This window comes from Corvus kubaryi, unplaced genomic scaffold, assembly GCF_017639235.1.
Source record: "Corvus kubaryi isolate FWS band 111438036 unplaced genomic scaffold, C.kubaryi_AGA036_p1.0 37392, whole genome shotgun sequence".
NCBI lineage: Eukaryota > Metazoa > Chordata > Aves > Passeriformes > Corvidae > Corvus > Corvus kubaryi.
This window is the reverse complement of record NW_024581131.1, coordinates 1507564-1528086: the sequence shown is the minus strand read 5'-3', so window position 1 is coordinate 1528086 and position 20523 is coordinate 1507564. Positions and strand designations below refer to the sequence as shown.

The window sequence follows — 20523 nt, the reverse complement described above, 5'->3', positions numbered from 1 at the left end:
TTTCCATTTTTTATGTTGGATCATTCTATTGTAATAATTCTCCCTAATGATTGTATTGAAAATGGTAAGAAACAGCTTTATGGGGTGGGCCCATATAGGGACCTGATAGCCTGCTCACTATGCTTAAAAAAAAAAATTTAATTACTAAATATTAATAAATTAATAAAAACTAGTAAATCATGGTGCTGTTTTGAACAGGCTTTAAATACTGTCTTGAATCCATACAAATAGTTCAGTCATGAAAATAGCAATACAGTAATGTCAGGGCTGCTTTTATTTTTCCTAAATTTATTTTATTCTAGTTTTTCCCTTTTATTTTTCTATTTATTTCCTCCCTTTATTCATTTTCCCCCTTACTTACTTTTTCACCGTTATTTATGTTTTCCCCTAAATTATTTATTTTTCCCCTTGTTTTTTTCCCTCCTTTCCTTCCCCTTTTTCTCCTGCTCCTTGTTTTTCCATCTCCCATTGTTTTTTTCCCTCCCCTTGTTCCCCTCCCCTTATTTTCCCTCCCTTTATTTTTCCCTTCTTTATTTACGTTCCCTCTTCTTTATTCATTTCCTGTAATCTCATTTCCAGTTCCATACTAATTTTCCCCAATTACTTTTTTTTTTTCGCCCAGTTCTTTATTTTTTATTTATTTTTCTCTTTGTTATTTCCCACTCCACTTTTTTGTCCTTTTTTTTGTTGTTGTTGTTACTTATTATCTATCTGTCTATCTGTCTGTCTGTGCGGGGTTTTTAAGCTTAGTTTCGACCACTTTTCCCGGTGTTTTCCTGCATCCCGAGGGTCCCCGGTCTCCCCCTCCCCGCTGCCCCCTCAGGCCCGTGACGTCACAGGGCGGCCCCTCCTCGCGCGGGGAGGCACCGCCCCTCCCCCCTTTCGCGCTGGCGGGAGGCGTGTCCCGCTGCGGCCGCCGTACGCGCGATGTGGCTGGGGCGGGCCCGGCTCCACGTCAGCCATCGCCGGAGCGGCAGCGCCGCGGGCTCAGCTCCGCACCGGGACCGGCCCGACCCGACCCCACCGCCCAGGACGGAGCCGCACGGTCGGGCCGCGGCGACCTCGCGGGGCCGGGGGGAAGGGGCGAGCGCCGCCCCTCCGCTGGGTGCCACAGGCCCGAGGCCTCAGGGCCCCGCCGGCATCTTCCCGGTGGCCCCCGGCAGGGCCCCGGGGTCGCGGGGCGGCTGTGGGAGGGTTTGTGGCGCGGAGAGGGCTGAGGGGCTGTGGGGTCTCGGGGTTTGCTCAGGGGAGTGGACGCGCTCATTGAGGCAAGTTTTGCCTCGTAGCTTTAAATGCCCGGGTTTGGGCTAGGAGTAGGAACTCGGACATTAAGGGAGAAATACCCATCAGCTGGCTCTAAATTTGTCGGGATTTTTTAGTAAACGTCTTTAACACTCTATATTATAGCTGTGCATCAGTAAAACGGTGTATTCTTAGGGTTTTGGTTCATAAGGTGCCTCCGTTCCTAAGGCTCCCCAGGGGTGTAGGTGGCGAGCAGGCGTGGCTTTTTGTCTTCCTGGCTCTACAAACTCTGTAACTTTCGATTTCCTTGGGTGCCGAGGCTCTGGCACAGGTTGCCAAGAGAAGTTGTGGATGCCTCTGGATCCCTGGAAGTGTTCAAGGCCAGGTTGGATGGGGCTCTGAGCAGCCTGGTCTGATGGAAGGTGTCCCTGCTCATGGCACGAGGTTGAAATTAATTCATCTTTAAGGTCCCTTCCAACCCAAACCATTCTATGACTCACCGCAGGTGACAGAAATACTACTGCTGGAGAGTTAAAACAGCACCTACATCTGTGTCCGTGTGGATTCTGAAAGATCAAATTGATTTCAAGTCTTGGTGCCTTGCAAGGAGGAAAACTTGGTGATGGTTCTCCCTGCCAAGTCTCCCAGCTGTGCCTTTTGGGAGGATTGTTTTTCATTGCTGCTTTTCAGAGCCCAAAGTGCACTCATTTATCACATTTCAGAGACATGTTTGACTGTGATTTTGGAAATTTCTGCAGCTGAGGTCTTTGTATGAGTAAAGATATGTGCCCTGCTTTTGCAAGGATATACTTTATGGTCTGTGTGAATTGTTCTTGTAGGTGAAGGTGCTGGCTGCAGGGCTTTGAGGTGGGAGTTCTGGGTAACAACATCGGAAAAATAAGCAAAAAAGCTGCTGTTGAGGCAAGAAAACAGTTGGGAAAGACCTCTGAGTTCATCAAATCCAACCTTTGACTGATCACCACCTTGTCACGTAGGGCATGGCGCTAAGTACCACATCCAGTCATTTCTTGAAGGAGTGGTTTATGTAGATATTTGTAAACAGCAAGCTTGAGTGATCTAGTCCTTAAAATACAGAATTCATAATGGAAAGAGGAGTGTTTCCTTGAAAATTTGTATTGCAGTTATTTTTTGGGGTAGTTGTGGTGCTGATTGAGGTGAGGTGTGTTCTTGTGTGGAAAGAGGCAGCAGCCCAGGTTAACACAACTTCCCTGCTCCCCGTTCTGGGTGAGGTTCTCTGGGTGCCCATTTGATGGGAAAAGGGAGTCTAAGACTTGTAGACAATTAATATCAATAAAAGCTAATTTATTTTGGCACAATTTCTGTAGAAAGTACAAAATTGCTCACGTAATAAACAGTAACAGTTTTCTTTGCTGTGCTGGTCAGTGTAGTGTCATAGCATTAGTCTAGCAAGCTCAAGCTTGAGCTTTTTGCATTGCTTAAAAGATAGAGTAAAAAGGTTGATTTGATCCTAGATGTCTATTATATAAAGAATAAACAAACACGAGAATGAGGATTGATGCAACAAAAAGGTTTATTTCATCCTAGATATCTATTGTATAAGGAAAAAACAAACATGAGGATGAGAATTGAACTTAATAGCAAATTTTATTACCTGGACTACCATGCACACAGCAGCTTTGATAGATCTGTAGCCTTCTTGTCCTTTTTCACCATAAAAGACTTGGTTTCCTCATTAGTGCGTAGTGGAGACAGTAGAGTTTAGCTGATCTGATGATCCCTGGCAGGTTAAATGCTCCTCTCTCCATCACATTGTCTTTTCTCCCATCCTTGGTCTCTGCTCTGTTGGATCACATGCTCGTCTTCAAAGCTTCCTTCACAGACTGATTCAACTTGTTGATCAAGTCAAGAACTTTATCTTTTCTTTTTTTCTTTTTTCTGTGAAGTTTTTCAACTGATTTTGCAATTTGGATCAGTCCACCTGGTGAGGCACACGAGCTGGGAAGGTAATAGGATTATACAGCCAGGATCAGGGGATGATTCTGTGAGGGAGAAGCTGCTGCATCCATTCACTTTCAGTCAGGTGCCCTGTACACTTCTGTTATTCCTGACTGTGCCCAAAATGTTTGAAAGATTTTATTCTTTTTTTGATTGTCTCTGAAAAATGTCATGCTCTTCATCGTTGTGGTGCTAACGGGAATATTTTAGGGTAACAGCAAAGTGAGAAGGCTTTTGAATGTGGCTTCTCAAGAAACCCAGCAATGCCTTCAAGCCATTAAGTCAGTTATAATAATGTTTTTGTGTTTATTAATAAAATCTTTTAACTTTGGGATGGCTGTGTTTGCTTGGTTTTTAGGTTGTCTGACATTTGTGTGAACATAATCCTTCCCTTGAGAGAACTCCTGTAACCAAGAGCCATGACTGCTGCAGAGAACGTGTGTTACACGTTAATCAACGTTCCCATGGATTCAGAGCCACCTTCTGAAATCAGCTTAAAAAATGATCTAGGCAAGTATTGACAGTGACTGAAGGATACTCCTTCTTACCTGAATTATTCTCTCATTGTGCCTTTCCTAGAATTTTGTTTACGTTCTATAAACTCAAGTCTGTTTGATGTTTATTTTCTGTTGATTTCTGAAAGCTCTATGTTCCTCTCTTCGCTGTGTTTTGAGAAACTTTGTGATATTATCTTCTGTGCATTGGTGCCCTCCTCAGTCTGTGCAAAATCTGAAATCTTTTTTTTTGAGAGTTTTAAGTAATACCTGTTTGGGCTGAGGCAGATTTGAGCAGATTTTTTGGAATAAGCAACAAATTGTATTGTCATTTGTTCAATGCACTGTGGAATGTGCTGGCCAAAACAGCAGTGTTAGTATCTGGTATATGTGTGACATCAGAGCATATTGTAGTGTCCTGGTATAAATTTAAGCATTGAAACAGCCTTGGAATTTGAACTCTTTCAATTCCAATGTATTGATCTCGGACTAAGTTGGAATTCCGTGCTTATTTTTAAGTATCTCTTTCTTCCTCTTTATCCTTTAATAGAATAAGGTCATGAGTTTTATTGATATGGTCTATTTCGCTCCTTCAGAGGGGTTTGTGTCTTCTGACACTGAAGATCAATATTCCTGTTAAACTAACTGTGACATGTCAGCCTTCCTCACTTCATTTCCTCCTCCTCTAGAAAAAGGAGATGTCAAGTTGAAGACGGAGGCCTTGAAGAAAGTAATCATTATGATTCTGAATGGTGAGAAACTGCCTGGGCTCCTGATGACCATCATACGTTTTGTGCTGCCTCTCCAAGACCATACTATCAAAAAGCTGCTGCTTGTCTTTTGGGAGATCGTGCCAAAGACCACTCCAGATGGCAGGCTCCTGCAGGAAATGATCCTCGTGTGCGATGCATACAGAAAGGTAGCCTCTTGTTTATTTCATTGCTTGTGTTCCTGTGCTGAATCATTATAGAAGGGGTATCATTTTGTGTTATTGAATAAATATGAACAGGGTTTATGCTCAGCATTTCCTTCCTAACAGTTGTGTTTCAGTGCTTCAGGGCTGGATGACTGCAGATAGGCAGCAGACCTACTACCAAGGAGTTGTGTGTTCTTTTACTGTTACGACTTAACAAAAATTTAGTGCTCCTTGTTTCCATGTCAGTGAACATTAAAGGTGAGGGGTAACTTAATTATCATCTTCAGGGTGTCTTGGGACAAGCCATGGATCATAAAAGGACACGATTGTGGTATATTTGGGAAACTCTTTCATAAAGATATTAAAGACCTTCAACTTTGGGAATGGGTTGGAAACAGATGAGCTAATATATACAAGAAGTTAGTATCCAGTGTGCAGGAATGCCCACAGGCTGAGCTTTCACAGCTGTGGTAATTGGAGAAAACAAATACAATCCAGAAAAAAATCCTACAGGCTTTGTAAGCTTTACTGCTCAGAAACACATGTTTCTAAATATTGTGTAAATGTTTTCTTTAGGAAAACATTTCTTGAGAAGACAATGAGGTGTCTTCATGGATGTTGGGAACTTGTACCATGGGAAAGCTGCGCATGGGAGAGGGTTGCAAGTGCATTCATCTGGAGAGTCTGTAATTTCAAATATGTTTCTTGTTGCTTTTAGGATCTTCAGCACCCAAATGAGTTTATCCGAGGCTCCACTCTCCGTTTTCTCTGCAAGCTGAAGGAGGCAGAGCTGCTGGAGCCGTTGATGCCGGCCATCCGCGCGTGCCTGGAGCACCGGCACAGCTACGTGCGCAGGAATGCCGTCCTGGCAATTTACACCATCTACAGGCAAGTGCAGAAACAATTCACAATCCTGCATGCACAAGACCAAGGCTACCTTTAGTTTTGGAGAACTCAAATATTTATCAATCCTTGGTGTGGTGTTTAGAATTTTTATGTTTGTTTGCCTTTTCTCCTCTATCTGTGGGCATCCTGGGGTTCTACTCCTTACCAGTAGCTCTTTTAATTAGGATTTTTTCTTTTAAAGGAACTTTGAACATCTTATACCTGATGCTCCTGAACTGATCCATGATTTCTTGGTGAATGAGAAAGATGCAAGCTGCAAAAGAAATGCATTTATGATGCTAATTCATGCAGATCAGGTAAGGATACCTGCCCTCAAAATCATTTGGTTTAATAATTGTAAATATGCTGGGTAACTAGCCAGTAGTTTCTTGGTAGTATAAACTGCTTGTATTCATAAAAAACCCATGTATGATAGTGTTAATGCTTTTGTGGGATATTTGGTACTGATAATGTAGGTTTTTAGTGCTCCCTTTATTTTAAAGGAGAACTATGTTTGGTGAAGGTGCTGAAAAATGTGAGCATAACGACATTGAGAAATGCCTCATTATCTACTGTTCTAAAGCTTTTATAGTTGCATGAGAAAGAAATGGCAGTTTCTGTCTAGTGTTTTGGATTATTTGCTTTACAGGCAATTGTCTTTTGTGCCTAATTACCCTTAGTTTGTCTCTCTTTTTGTCCTCTCTAGATGGGATGGATTATTTTGCTCTTCAGGTCTACAGTGTTTTCCTAAATTGTTGAAGTGTTGCATAAAGGCTGTTTCATGTTTTCATTTTTAGAATGTGTTTTGATTTAAAATTCAACTGAGTGAGCAGACTCTGAATAACATAAAATAATTTATCTTCTATTTGTGTAGGATCGAGCTTTGGATTATTTGAGTACCTGTATTGACCAAGTGCAGACCTTTGGTGACATCCTGCAGTTGGTTATTGTTGAACTAATTTACAAGGTAAAAGGGAAATATTGTGGCACATTTAAAATAAATGCACATGTTGGATTATATTAGACTGTTTTTTAAAAGGGATAGACTGTTGCCAGAAAAGGCATCATAGCTGCCTTTTAGTCCATGTCAGGAATATGTCATTGCTTAATACAGCCGAGTAAGATTTGTCTCTTGAAATGATAAAGAGCTCAAGTGTGCACAGTATAGAGCAATATGTCTCACATGATTTGCTGTGATGGGGACTGCGTTATTAGACTGAACTTTGTGGGCATGAGCAGGGTATCTCTTACAGAAGCTGGTAGAGGCTCTGCCTTTGCTTTTGATGGGAGATTTTAAGATGCTGCAGCATAGCGCAGAGTTGTTGAGAACAGCTTTTGAAGAGCTGTTGTAATTAGATTTTTACAGCTGTGAATGATACTTCCTGTCACCATGTGCTGGTTTGGCCAAATTTAGAAATACATCCTCTGAGAGAGGGCAGGTTACAAACCACCCCTCCCCCACCAGGTTCGGGAAAAAAGAAACTTTCTCCTCAAAGGAAAGTGAAGGAGATAACAACTATTTATTTAACAAACACACGGGAAAAGGACAATAATGCTAAATAATAAAATCCCTCGCTGTGGAGAAAAACCTGGGAAAGCGTTGGAGTCCTCCCTTTGGTCTCCTCGGAGCTGGGGCTTGGCCCAGGGCGGCCCTCTGCCCGGTGGAAAGTCCTCCCGATGTGTTCTGATATTGAAGCAGTCCAGCAGAAAAAGGGAAAAAATCCAAAATTCCAGGAAAAAACAAAAGTTCAACTCTCAGTCTCTCTCTGGAGAAAAAGAAGCTGAAAAGCTGGCCAAAAGCTGTCTGGAAAGCAGCAAGCCGGGTGCTTCCCTCCGCTCTCGCTCTGCTGCCGCAGCTGAAAAAAAGGCTCTATCTCTGTGTGACCCTGAACAAGCTGCAGCCTGCTTTGAAGAAGTTTTGCTCAGGTTTTCTTCCCCCCTCTCAGGCTCAGTTTAAAGACATGGAAAGGCACAAAATTAGTTCCTGGGCATAGGGCAGCAATATGGGATACACATCATAAAGTCACCCCAAGACACACCAGAAAAGGTTGTCACCTTTTGCTTAATTTCTCCTCTCTGTAAGATAGTGGAGCAGGTAAGCTGTAGGATTGCTCTTTTCTTTATGTGCCAACTGTGGATCATTCTTTTATCGAGGTCTGTCATGCAAATCCATCGGAGAGAGCTCGGTTCATTCGCTGCATCTACAACCTGCTGCAGTCCTCAAGTCCTGCGGTGAAGTATGAGGCTGCAGGTACTCTGGTCACACTCTCCAGTGCACCCACAGCAATCAAGGTATGCAAGTGTGGGTTTCAGCTCTTCAGTAGCTTCTAATGCACTGAAATGAACACTGTGCTGCATGTTGGTACTTTGAAGGAGTGAAGGCTTTAGTAATATGGGCTGTGCAACACTTCTCATGTGAAACACTATCTTAAAGTATCTCTTAGAACTGGTCACAAAAAAAGACTGTGCAGGCCTGGAGCTAGTGGACATCATGTCGCTTTGGTAGGGGACAGGCTTGCATACTCTCCAGTGTGTTGGACCACCCTACAGTCTGCTTGGCCTAGTTAGCAAAGCGGATTACAGCTGAAGATTTCAGAGGTTGGATTAAATTTTTTCCTTGTGAATATGACTCATTTCAGACCAGGGTAGAAGCATAAAACAGTGAAGATTCATGTTGATTACTGATTGACCTGGGGTTCTTAGCTTTATGTTTGTACAGCTGATTATTTAAGATCACTCAGAAATTTTGAACTTGTATGGAAATTTCAAAGATAGGTTATGCATAGATTTAAAGCACTGTAAATAGTAGTTTCCAAAGGTCAGGGGAAGTATGAATTCCAACCTTCTTGGTTTGGCATCCCCATTTTTGTTGAGTAGACACACTGTACATAGAAGCTGTCATTAAAACCATATCTAGCTAGGCTAACACTGCCAACTCTTTTAAGTTGGTTTTCATGCCCTGTTGCATATTTCAGCTGACCCAAAGCATGTCAGATAATCTATCTTATGTCTTTCTTTGAATTTGAAATCAAGTCTGTGCATTGTAAATTGATGTCATTGTGAACCTTCATATGTGATTTTTGTAACGTGGTGGTAGAATCAGTTTATGATGGACCAAAAAACTTTAAAGTCTGTGTATCAGGTTAGTTTCTATGCCAACTTTGAGCAGCTGCTTTAATAGTAAAATAGAAGGAGTCTTTTCCTTGATTTTGGAAATTTTCCAGTTTCTGCTCTTCATTACTTAAAAAATGGCTTTGATCCTTTTGATTTTAGGCTGCTGCCCAATGCTACATAGATTTGATTATTAAAGAAAGTGATAATAATGTGAAACTGATTGTCTTGGACCGGTTGATTGAGTTAAAGGAGCATCCCTCCCATGAACGAGTGTTGCAGGTATGTGAGCTGTCTCTTTTCCTGCAAGCCTTAAGAAGGAAAAGCCTTCAATAACAGAGCTTTCAGGTTTTTGCAATGTATGGAGAAAAATACTTCTGAATTTTCAATTTTCTGTTGGTATGTTTTTGGTCAAAACATATTGGATGCACTTTTATGTTTACGACTTGGTGCTTTTATTGTCTGCATAAGAATTAACGAGACTTCTGTGTAAATGTAGAATGTATTAAATGAGCACTGAGAAATTCTAATGCCTGTTGTTTGCTTGTCAGTAGATCATATATTATGTATCCAGAAAGGCTTTGAAAATCACTGAGGACTGAAAAATAGAACTGTATGAAAAGGAAGTAATTTAAAACAGCAAAGTACTTCTTTTGTTACTGTTTCAGGATCTAGTTATGGACATCCTCAGAGTGTTGAGCACCCCAGATCTAGAAGTGCGCAAAAAGACCCTTCAGCTGGCTCTGGATCTTGTGTCTTCAAGAAATGTGGAGGAGGTAAATTACATGTACTTTTGATTCATTACACTATTATTTTTCTTTTGAAAAATGTCACTTTTTAAAAATTTGGTTTGATCTTTTCTGCAGCTTGTGATTGTTCTGAAGAAGGAAGTGATTAAAACTAATAATGTGACGGAGCATGAAGATACAGACAAGTACCGGCAGCTCCTGGTTCGGACACTGCATTCCTGCAGTGTTCGCTTCCCAGACATGGCTGCAAACGTTATTCCAGTGGTATGCAAATGTTTCATTACGTTGTCATTAAGTGTGTTATACCTATGCTCAACACCTGCAGAATTGCTAAAGCTGAGGTGTTCCTAATAGTGGCTTCACAGAAGCAATGCTATTTTTAATTCCTAAAGAAACATAGGACTTTTGATGCTGTAATTATTTGTCTTCTGAGACTATTTTTAAACATTTTTGAAGAACATGAGCTGAAGAGGACCTTTAAAAGTGCAATAATTTGTATCACTAGAAAAACAGTTTGGGATTATGATTATTGATGCTTGTCTGGAATGTACTTAAGGTTGTTTGACTTCAGTTTTGTTTCATGGGAGAACATAAGCAATTTTATTTTTCTAAACATAGAAGGGAAGTATTGTACAAACTTATCTGTGCTGCTGTTTGTGATGACGTTCACCCTTCTGTGGCAGCTGATGGAGTTCCTTAGTGATAACAATGAAGCAGCAGCCGCCGATGTCCTGGAGTTTGTGCGGGAAGCGATCCAGAGATTTGATAACCTCAGACCTCTTATTGTTGAGAAGATGCTCGAAGTCTTTCACGCTATTAAATCTGTCAAGTGAGTCCAAAATATGATATCAAACAGACTTTGGAGCACCTGGTGGCTCACTTGCATTGAATGTATTTTGTCATGAAATATGTACCAAAATCCATGTGACCCACACAGAGAGTGACTGAATCTGAGATATTTTGAGGTAGAGGATTTCTAGGTACAGCTTCCTTCTTGTCTGCTTGTACAAGAGATAAATTGGGTGTTTGTTGCGTTGAATAAAGAAAATAAATTCAATTTTAATTTCTATAATGCAGTTGATAATTGTGATTCCACTTGCTAGGAAATAGCATTGTTGATGAAGGCCAGCCATAAAGTAATATATTGGTTAAAACAGAATTCCTAAAGAATTTACGCTTGTAGGCAACTGGAAATACTGCACATTTATTAGAAAACCCAATCTAACACAGGCTGAGCTTTGCAAACAATAAAGCTGTTTTAGTACCTTTCAGGGCTCTAAACACTTGGTTTGCTGATGGATCTGTAAAAGTTAAGTCAAATGAGAATTTCTCTGTATCAGAAGAGCACTCTGTCATTCTAATACAGAGAAAACTCTGAATCTCATCTCCACTGTAATCTCATTAAATGGGAAAAAAAACCCCTCTGAAGCTTTGCTATTTTTTTCCTAATTTTCATTCTTGTTCTGGTTTTTCATTTTCTTCTGTATAATGGAAAAATTAGTTTGTCTCAGTTAAATGGAGAATTTAGAGCTGACTTTATTCACATGCAGTAGAGTATTTCATTATGATCACAATGAAATTTAATTTTGTGTATGTCAGGATTAACACAGATGGAAATAACTTTGTAGCAGAGAATACATCTAATTTGATGTACTTGTTCGTGAGTTTACTGAGGCCAAAAGGATAATTGCTTTTGATTTAACCTGCTTTTGTCAGTTGTGTCCTTTTGAATTTGTCAAGACTGGCCTTTACCAACTGACCATAAATCAGTTTTCTTGGTGCTAGTTTGAGTATATCATGAAAGCATGATTTAAATTAGTGTTCTTGTTTCAGGATTTATCGAGGAGCGTTATGGATCCTGGGAGAATATTGCAGCACAAAGGAGGATATACAGAGTGTAATGACAGAGGTTCGCAGATCACTCGGAGAGGTGTGTGTACTTCGGGGTTTTTGTGTTTACTGGCTCTTTGTGGTTTGTCCTGCCATTATTTTAAAGTACCTTTTTCTTAGAAAACCACTGGGTTTTCTAAGAAAAAGGTATTTTAGAAAGATCAAGTAAGATGCAGCAGTGTTTTGAGGACTTCTGATGTGTAATGGCATGTGCACAGGAAATCTTAAGTAAAAAGCAGTCAGGGTTTTGCATTTGTTATTCATTTTTTTTCAAGTAGCATACTTGAGCTGAGAATAAATGATGTCTATTAAAAGAAGAGTTGAGAAATTCCTTATTTCAGAAAATTATTGCAAATTGGAAAATTATGATTTAATATATCCAGTAGCAAAGAAAGTATGCTAAGTCTGGGTTGTTCTGAGGAAAAGACTTCTCTGACAAAACCTAATTCATTAATGAGAGTTTTATTGCATGTGTAGGAAGCATCTGTATGTATTTCAACATCTACTTATCCCCTCAAATTCTCCCCAAAGTGTTGCACTGTAGCTGACCTTTTGCTTATAAAAACTTAAGTAATGCAGGTAATTTTTATTAAAACCTTCTGCAGAAGAAAACTGCATCTTTTATTTTAATTGTAACAATTGCTTCCTGCTCATTTCTAGATCCCAATAGTGGAATCTGAAATCAAGAAAGAAGCTGGTGAGCTCAAACCTGAAGAAGAGGTGTCTGTGGGTCCAGCCCAAAAATTAGTGACAGAAATGGGCACTTACGCAACACAAAGTGCTCTTAGCAGTTCCCGACCTGCCAAAAAGGAAGAAGACAGGTATTTGTGATTTCATGCTTGGCCAGGAATGACTTGGTTAATTTTTATCTTTTTTTATTTGAGTGGTATTATCACTCATACAGAGTTCAGTGGTTGAGGGAATTTCCTGTTTTAAGGTATTATCCCAACTAGATAGTATCCCACAGGAAGTTGCCCAATTGCTTAGGATTTAGTAATCAAAACTTACTGCATAAATAAGAACTTTATTAATTATGATATCCTAAATTCTAGTCGATTTTTCTTAATATGTAAAGCTCTCTCACAATTTTAGTTGGATACAGAGATGTTGTCTTTAGATTAAAACATTTTCTTCCCTTGATACCACCTTGCACTACTACACCTCTCTCTCCCTAGTCCATGTGGAAATGACTGTGCGACTTGTGAAAATCTTTATATCTGGAAAATTACTTTGAGAAGGAAAAAACCCAACCTTGTGAGGTGTTTCAAGCTTTTTTTGCTTGTACAGTACGAAAGTTAAGGTATCAAGAGAAGTAGGCTGAAGATTGTAATCCAAAAGTAGTTTTCTGAGGATCATTTGTCTTTGCAGACCTCCATTGCGAGGATTCCTGCTGGATGGAGATTTCTTTGTTGCAGCTTCCCTTGCTACAACTTTAACCAAGATTGCTTTACGTTATGTGTCCCTAGTTCAGGAAAAGAAGAAACAAAATGTGAGTCATCTCTTGTGTTTTCCCATTCAAGGAAGTGCTGCTTATGGGTTCTTTTCTATTAAACAGATGCAAAACGGGTTAAGTCCAAAGTGAAGTGCCAGTTATGTGATTGGATAATAATGATAGTTTGGGTCACAAACAGGACCTGCTTTCCAGCCACTCTGTCTAGACAGTGTCTAAATCATTCTGCTTGGTTTCAGATAACAAGTACTAAAAAACTAAGTAATCTGCTCAGACATGTTATAATTTGATTAATAGGCACCTTTTTTAAAATAAGTCAGAAGTTAACATTTCTTTAAAGCTGTGGAAAATGCAATAACCTTCTTCCATTCTCTTTTCTTTGTCCTCCTTCTCAGTCCTTTAATGCTGAAGCTATGCTGCTGATGGCCACTATTCTCCATTTGGGAAAGTCTTCTCTTCCCAAGAAGCCAATTACAGATGATGATGTGGATCGTATTTCGTTGTGTCTGAAAGTGTTGTCAGAATGTTCTCCTCTTATGAATGACATTTTCAACAAAGAATGCAGGCAGTCCCTCTCTCATATGCTGTCAGCCAAGCTAGAAGAAGAAAAGCTTTCGCAGAAGGTGAGCTATTAAAAGTGTGTAACCATAAACACTTGGAGTTTTCTGTGGATGTTCACGTCCAAGCTGGTCCCAGAAATGTCGCCATTTGATTCTGTTAGTCAGCCATTATTTGACTGTTTTTCTGTGCTAAAGAATGGAATTCACTGTGAATTCTTGAATTATTCTCTTCCTGCAGAAAGAATCTGAGAAGAGGAATGTGACGATTCAGCCAGATGATCCCATTTCCTTCATGCAGCTTACTGCTAAAAATGAAACGAGCTCAAAAGAAGACCAGTTCCAGCTTAGCCTTCTTGCAGCAATGGGAAACACACAGAGGAAAGAGGCTGCTGATCCTCTTGCTTCCAAGCTTAATAAGGTAGTGGGAAATCGGTGTTTTAATTATATACATGGGATCACTTTGGGAATTGCAGGCTGGAACTGATGAACCAGACTATGCTGGTTGATTGGGAAGACCCAGGTGTATCCTGGTTGGGGTCAGGAGAAAAAGAAAAGCACTTGTGCTTATAGTTGTTACCGTCTCAAATGGGATGGGGACTAACAAGAAGGAGACTTGGGAGAGTGCTGAGCTGGTGGAATATGGAGAAGAAATTAGGATTTAATGGTTTGAAGATCCCAGTAAGGTTCACATGGAAGGGAGCAGGGATGTCACAAGTGATTAAGAACCCCTTTCTTTGGATGCTATCCTACTGCCAAGTGCAATGCATCCTTATTTAACTCTTTATGCCCTTTTTTTCTGCTGATTACCAGAACCTGCTGAGGAGGTTTAAAGAGAAGAAATCACTTGATTAATTCATTAGTTAAGAGTTAAACCCCCAGACTTTTAAAGACTGGATAAATTCCTTTTGATGCTTAAAATTACCTTTTCATTTTAAGTCAGCATTTCCTTGTCCTACGGATCATTTTAAGGATAAATGGCATTACAGTTCATATTTTAGGAACTTGTCAGTTCAGAATACATTTCATCTGGAGAGGTTTTATAATTGTACTGTGTGTGCAGGGGGACGTGTGAAGGAAAGCTACTTATTTTGGAGGCTCATATTAAAGAAGAATGGATTTAATTGTACTTTATTACTTTTTTCTTATTTTTTGTCATTGTTGGACATGATTCTGTGTTTTAAACTGGTTTCTGAGAAGGCAAATCCCTTGGCTTGTGTCACAGGTTACTCAGCTGACAGGTTTCTCAGACCCTGTGTATGCAGAAGCTTATGTCCACGTCAATCAGTACGACATTGTGCTGGACGTGCTGGTGGTCAACCAGACCAGTGACACTCTGCAGAACTGCACCCTGGAGCTGGCCACGCTGGGTAAGGAGGGCTGAACTGCTGCAAACAAAGCAGCTCTGAGGTTTTGGGCATTGGGCTGTAAGGAATTCCTGAAACACCTCCAAAGTGATGCCAGTTAGTTGCTATTTTGAAAGTATGTTTTTGAATGCCTTTAAAAATACACTTTTTTTATATTTGCTGGAAGTCTTGTATGTATTGACACTGACAGTGGTATCTGGTGATATAAACCCTAGTCAGATTTTATCACTAAAAACATAGCATTCATTTCCCCTTCTCATTTTTTTCCTGAAATATATACAGGTTTTTTTGATGTACTTATTTTCCATTGTGCTGCTACCATAGACAGGAAAATAAAAATAGGTCAAAATCCCAACTGGTATGGAGCAGAAAGCCATCTGCCCTAGGTGGTTTTTGCACTCAGCCTGAAGTACTTAAGTACTGCATTCACCCAGCTGAAACCATTCCCTGTACCAAGAGCTGTACCAGAGTCTTGCTTGAACAATACTGAGGCTTCGTTAACTTCTCTTAGAGGCATCACTGGAGCAGATAATTCAAGAGCAGTAACCAGTTTCTTATTAGTTGTCCTCTGCTTTGGCAGTCAGGAGCTGAAATACATTTACAATATGCTGGGAGAACTCATGTACTTTTCACTATTGTAAATATGACTGGAGGGGGCATAACCTTTCTCCTAAAATTTTGTAAATCATTTGATGGGACTAATGATGGAAATAAATAAAATGGATGTATTATTTAATAGGTTGTATTTTTCTATTTGTCAGCTCAGTAAAGTGGAATTCTATATTTCCCAGCTAAGGTACTACAAAAGCTGACTTGAGGCATTAGTCCTGTGGATAGAGCTCATGCTGTTCATGCTGTGTTCTCAAATTGCAGTTTAATAGAACTAAGGAGTCTTACAGTTGCTTGCTGAAGGATTAGTAAAAATGCATCCCTTAGTGTTTCCTTGGAGCAATTATATTCAGGATCAAGGGGATACTTTGACCTGTTTATAAATAGCTTAGTGCCTGCAGTGCTGGACATTGTACTTCAGGTTTGAGGCACTTGACTGTAGGGTTAGGTCTTATGATGTTGTCAGTGATTAAAACACAAGGTAGAATTAACCATTTCCTTGTTAAATAATTAATGCTAAACTTGATCCAAAGCCCATTTCAGTCAGTATTTGCATTTGTTTTCAGTGGGGTTTGGGCGAACACAGCAATATTTTAACTGAAATTTGTATGTAATGTAATTTATCTCGCAATTAGAAAACTATAAAGGACAACCAGTTGCAAATCAACTAATATCTTTATGGTGGTGTTTAGTGCAGCTCTGTAGATACAAAAATTGAATGGCAAGAAAATAAAAAGGTGTTGTTCCAAAAGCTAAGCTCATTGTGTACTGCTAATGTTCCCTGATCCCCATCTCCAAATTTCTTTACACAGGTGACTTGAAACTTGTGGAAAAACCGTCTCCTCTGACACTCGCTCCACATGATTTTGCAAACATTAAAGCTAACGTCAAAGTCGCTTCAACAGAAAATGGAATAATTTTTGGTAATGTTGGTAAGTAAACAACTCAGTGTGCAAAATTAACATGAATGTGTTGCATTTTTAACTGCTTAATGAGCTCAAAAATAAGTAAAGCACTTCATACTGGGACAAAAAATTAAAGTACCACGTAAGAATATTTAATGATGGTTTAAAAAAAAAATCTATATCACTGTTACTTAAAACCATCATAGAACGTGCTGCGTTTAGGATGATTGTCAGCATGAGATTGAGCAAGGGTTGACTGTTGTTAGCTGGCAGGTGGTAACTCAGCACCCTTATTAAGTGCAAATTCACTTTTTGGAACCTTCAGGTGGTTTTGTGTGTTCTCTTGCAGTGTATGATGTCTCTGGAGCAGCCAGCGACAGAAACTGTGTGGTTCTCAGCGATATTCACATCGACATAATGGATTACATCCAGCCTGCTTCCTGTACAGATGCTGAGTTCAGACAGATGTGGGCAGAATTTGAGTGGGAAAACAAAGTTAGTTTTGTTTTTTGTATGTTACTTTGTTGATGAGGTACAATTCTTGTTCTACAGCAGCTCATTACAGCAGCATTATCTATTGCCACATAAACCTCATTCAACATCCTCATTGGATGTTTGCCTCAAGTAGCTTATTCTCTTACAGCTATCTTATCAGTTTCACAAGCTTAGCAATGCAATAACTTGGTGTTTTGGCTTGCAAAAGAGGTTGCGTGCATTGTGCTTTACCTCCTGTATGGAAGTTGTCCAAACTGACTGGTGATTGCTGTGTATTTTGGCTCAAAGGTGAGAGGCAACAAGTGTAAGTTTATGCTGAGGCTGCAGAATTATTCGTGCTGCTCAGCCTCTCCAGTTCTGAATTACTTGTCTTTTGGGTGGCAAGGGACCTTTTAAAGGTCATGTAGTCCAGCCTTCTGCCAGGGGGACAGGAATATCTTTCTTTCACCTTGCAGTACAGCTGTAGCATAAAGTTGTGGGTGCTGTGTGAGACCAGCAAGACCGTGGCTACACTTCATCGTAATTGAGCGTGCCCAAACCTAAAGAAAGGATTTAAGGGAGATAATATAAGGATAGAGTAGAAACATTAAACCAGAATGGGAGATATTTTACATGAACTGCAGCCTTGTTTAGTACATAGGTGTGCTCGCTTGAGGCTAGATTTAAATGTCTTGGGGGAAACTTGTGCATGATAAATTATAATACATGGTATATGAAGCCTTAGCAGTTTGTAAACTCCTTGTAAGAGATGTGTTAAAAACCAATTTAGACAAGATCTATAATATTCAATATGATGAAGCCAAGGCAGCACAGAGAGCCTTGTTGCTAGAAGGGGAAGATGAAAGTAATCTTTATCACAGGTTACAAGCAAACTTTGGACTAGGTATCTCTATTTCTTGTTCTGGCAATGTGTAAACTGTATTCAGACAAGGGGTTCACTGTTTGGTGTAGAGAATCTAGATGTTCAACAGATTATCATATTCATCCAATATATTTTAGAAACATGGTAATAACATTAAATTCTCCATCTTAACAAGTGGATGGCAGGAGGGGAAGACTTCCTATGATGCAACCACATAGTGGGAAGTGCATCCAGCTTACTGAGTGTGCTGTTCCTCAAGGAGGAATGCAGAAGTGATCTCCTTTATAGAGCCCTGAAGGAGAGATTTCAGAAATACTTGAGTGCTAATGAAAGTAATTGCCTTTTTTTTTTCCTTCTTAAAGGTAACAGTGAATACAAATATCATTGATTTAAATGAATACTTACAGCACATACTGAAGTCAACCAATATGAAATGCCTGACTCCAGAGAAGGTGAGCTATTTCTTGGAGATTTTTGAATACCTTTTTTAGTTCCTGTGCTTTATTGTTTAATTTGGTCAGCATTTGTTATTAATGTAGCTGCTTACAATATGAAATAGTACATATACTTCAAAGTTTTTAAATGAGTGGTCTGACATGAGTACAAGCAAATAAATACTATCAAAATTCTCCATTGTCCCAAGCTGGAAAATCAGAATGTCCGTTTTGATTCATAGTAGCTAAGCTGTGGTATATACTTGGTGGGGCCATCTGTTTACATCAAGGATTTTTTCAGTAGCTCCAAATTTCTTCCTTCTCTGACAAAATTTACCTTTCCTTTGCCATTTTAGCCTTTTTATTGTAAAGAAAAATAAATATATAGAACAGCTACTTGCTGTTAAGATATAGTATGTGTGGTAGCTATTAACTAATACATGTATCATAGCCAAATTAAGTATAGTAGCTATTGAGCTTCTTTGCCATTTTGCTGCTGGTTAAAACAAACCATAAAATGCCCTCCTGTCTTGTCTTGATGTATTTTATAGACTGCATAATTTCCAATATTAATTGTAGGAAAAGGCCACCACTTCCCCAGTGCATGATTCCCACACGTTACGAAACGTTGCAGGTGAAGAAAGAAGTTTAAACGTGATACATTGACAACTGCCTAGCTAAAGTGGGGTGAACTAAACTGTGCTTAGAGGATTTTGGGTTTTTAAGAGTTCCCCTGTGCTTTCCATAGGCTCTCTCAGGCTATTGTGGCTTTATGGCAGCCAATCTTTACGCCCGTTCCATATTCGGAGAAGATGCCCTGGCCAATGTGAGCATTGAGAAGCCAATTCACCTGGGGCCAGAGGCGCCTGTCACAGGTCACATACGGATCCGGGCCAAGAGTCAGGTAACAGGGCTTGGCATCCTTGGCATTTTTAGGACAATGTACCAAGCACTCTTAAAAATCGATGGATTTTTTGCAGTCTTTTCTCCTGGTGTGTTACCATAAAATAGGCCTTTGCGCCAGGATTTCCCAATTTTGTCCATAGAGCTGCAAATAGGATGGGATATTTTATTTGCTTTTAAATAAAGAGCAAATATTCCCCAGGGTTGCATGATGTTCTTCCTACCAAATTACACTTTCAGTTGTCACACAACAAGGAAATTTTATGCATGTAATTGTTGTTCACTGATTCTTTTTAAAAACAAACCCCAGGTTTTTTAGTAGGAATATTTTCTGTAGGTATATGAGTCTGCTTTGGATTTTAGAATTTCTACCTCCCAATTAAAAAAAAATGAATGGCATTTTGAGTAAATAAAGTAAACCAATGTACAATAGAAGTACTTTAAACAGTGTACAATAAAGGAGTACCTAAGAGTATTCAAGCCATTTTGTTTATGTGATGTCACTGTAAAGATTTTGGACTGGTTTAAATTAAAGTTTCTGATATGTTACAGTGCCATTTTTACATAATCTGCATTCGATTACGTATGCAGCATGGTTTCATCTTGAAGTCATTGTGCTATTGAATATGTGGATTTATTCATGCAGTTTCTTTTGAGAGTTCCTCAGTTTCTATGCAATATTAATATGGCTCTGTGATTAAATTATTTTCCATAGCCTTGGTGCGCTGAGTGTGCTGGTATCAGCACTGGGACTTTCAACAGTTGAGTTTCAGTAACTGGACTGGCAGTTTTAATTTCTCCCCTGGCAGTCCTCTTTCAATTGATGGGAGGTCAGAAGGTTAAAATTGGTTTTGTTCTTCTGCTTTTCAGGTTGCTAACACTTTTAAAAGTTCCCAGCTCAATTAAGTTTGATTGTTTCAATAATATATGTAGACCTAACCTTTACCGAGTGTTGAGGGAGTGACCACTATGACATGTACACAGTGAACAGCTAGAAATTTCCATGCCACTGACTTCATAGATTTCTATATATGGAACTTCCATTTTAATGTAGATGGGATAAAGTTATTTTCAAGTGAAGTATTTGTGTCATGATTGTTGTCTTTCTTTTCCTTACAGGGAATGGCCCTGAGTCTTGGAGATAAGATCAATCTGTCTCAGAAGAAGACAAGTTTATAAATTTTACCTAATGTCTTTACAGGTCTTTTACAATTTAACCTTAGGTATGTGGCTTTTGGGATCCAGAACATCTTATATTCTTCAGTGTTCTGTAATTATAGAAGCCAAGCTTTTGAGCTGAAAGCATTCCAGCAGATAATTTATAGGTTCTCCATGATTGATATTGAGCAAACTTTTAAATCTCCAGGGTTTTTTTTCTTTGTCCTGGAAGTCATGTTTTCTTTGTCTCTAATATATACTGATGCTCACAGTACAATAAACAAATTATGCCAGTACTGTTTTGTCTCTAAATTATAATCTCTGTATTCTCTGATCGGTATTGAATATCTGTCCAGGGGTATTTTGATACTCTGAGAAAGTTGGAGTCTGTGCTAGCTTGAGTGTTTACAATAATGCCTAGGCCTGAATTTGTGAATGTGTGATCATGATTCTTAAAATACACTGGTATAGCTAGGAGAATATAAATTTGCCAGCTAAATTAAAGGCTCTGTATAATAG

The 20523-nt window shown here is 39.5% G+C and overlaps 1 protein-coding gene across 2 annotated transcripts; it reads left to right on the top strand.

Annotated features, from left to right (window-relative positions):
• The first annotated feature begins 923 nt into the window (after positions 1-923).
• On the top strand, positions 924-20300 carry COPB1 (COPI coat complex subunit beta 1). Of its 2 annotated transcripts, none has more exons than XM_042038483.1 (22): positions 924-1045; positions 3578-3729; positions 4403-4632; positions 5348-5517; positions 5717-5831; positions 6389-6481; positions 7669-7806; positions 8788-8907; positions 9294-9401; positions 9492-9638; positions 10058-10203; positions 11208-11304; positions 11925-12085; positions 12633-12753; positions 13110-13337; positions 13513-13692; positions 14497-14641; positions 16060-16179; positions 16502-16647; positions 17872-17961; positions 18692-18847; positions 19966-20300. In XM_042038483.1, exons 2-22 carry the CDS (start codon positions 3639-3641, stop codon positions 20023-20025), a joined length of 2862 nt encoding a protein of 953 aa, XP_041894417.1. In that variant the 5' UTR covers positions 924-1045; positions 3578-3638; the 3' UTR covers positions 20026-20300. The 2 variants fall into 2 exon arrangements, with proteins under 2 accessions (XP_041894417.1, XP_041894419.1); XM_042038485.1 differs by lacking the exon at positions 924-1045 and adding an exon at positions 3209-3304.
• Positions 20301-20523: the final 223 nt, after the last annotated feature.

Coding starts and splice junctions, on each gene's coding strand:
- COPB1 (XM_042038483.1), top strand. CDS start 3,639: ATGACTGCTGCAGAGAACGTGTGTTACACGTTAATCAACGTTCCCATG. Junction 5,518..5,716: donor GCAATTTACACCATCTACAG/GCAAGTGCAGAA, acceptor TTTCTTTTAAAG/GAACTTTGAACATCTTATAC. Junction 13,693..14,496: donor TTGCTTCCAAGCTTAATAAG/GTAGTGGGAAAT, acceptor CTTGTGTCACAG/GTTACTCAGCTGACAGGTTT.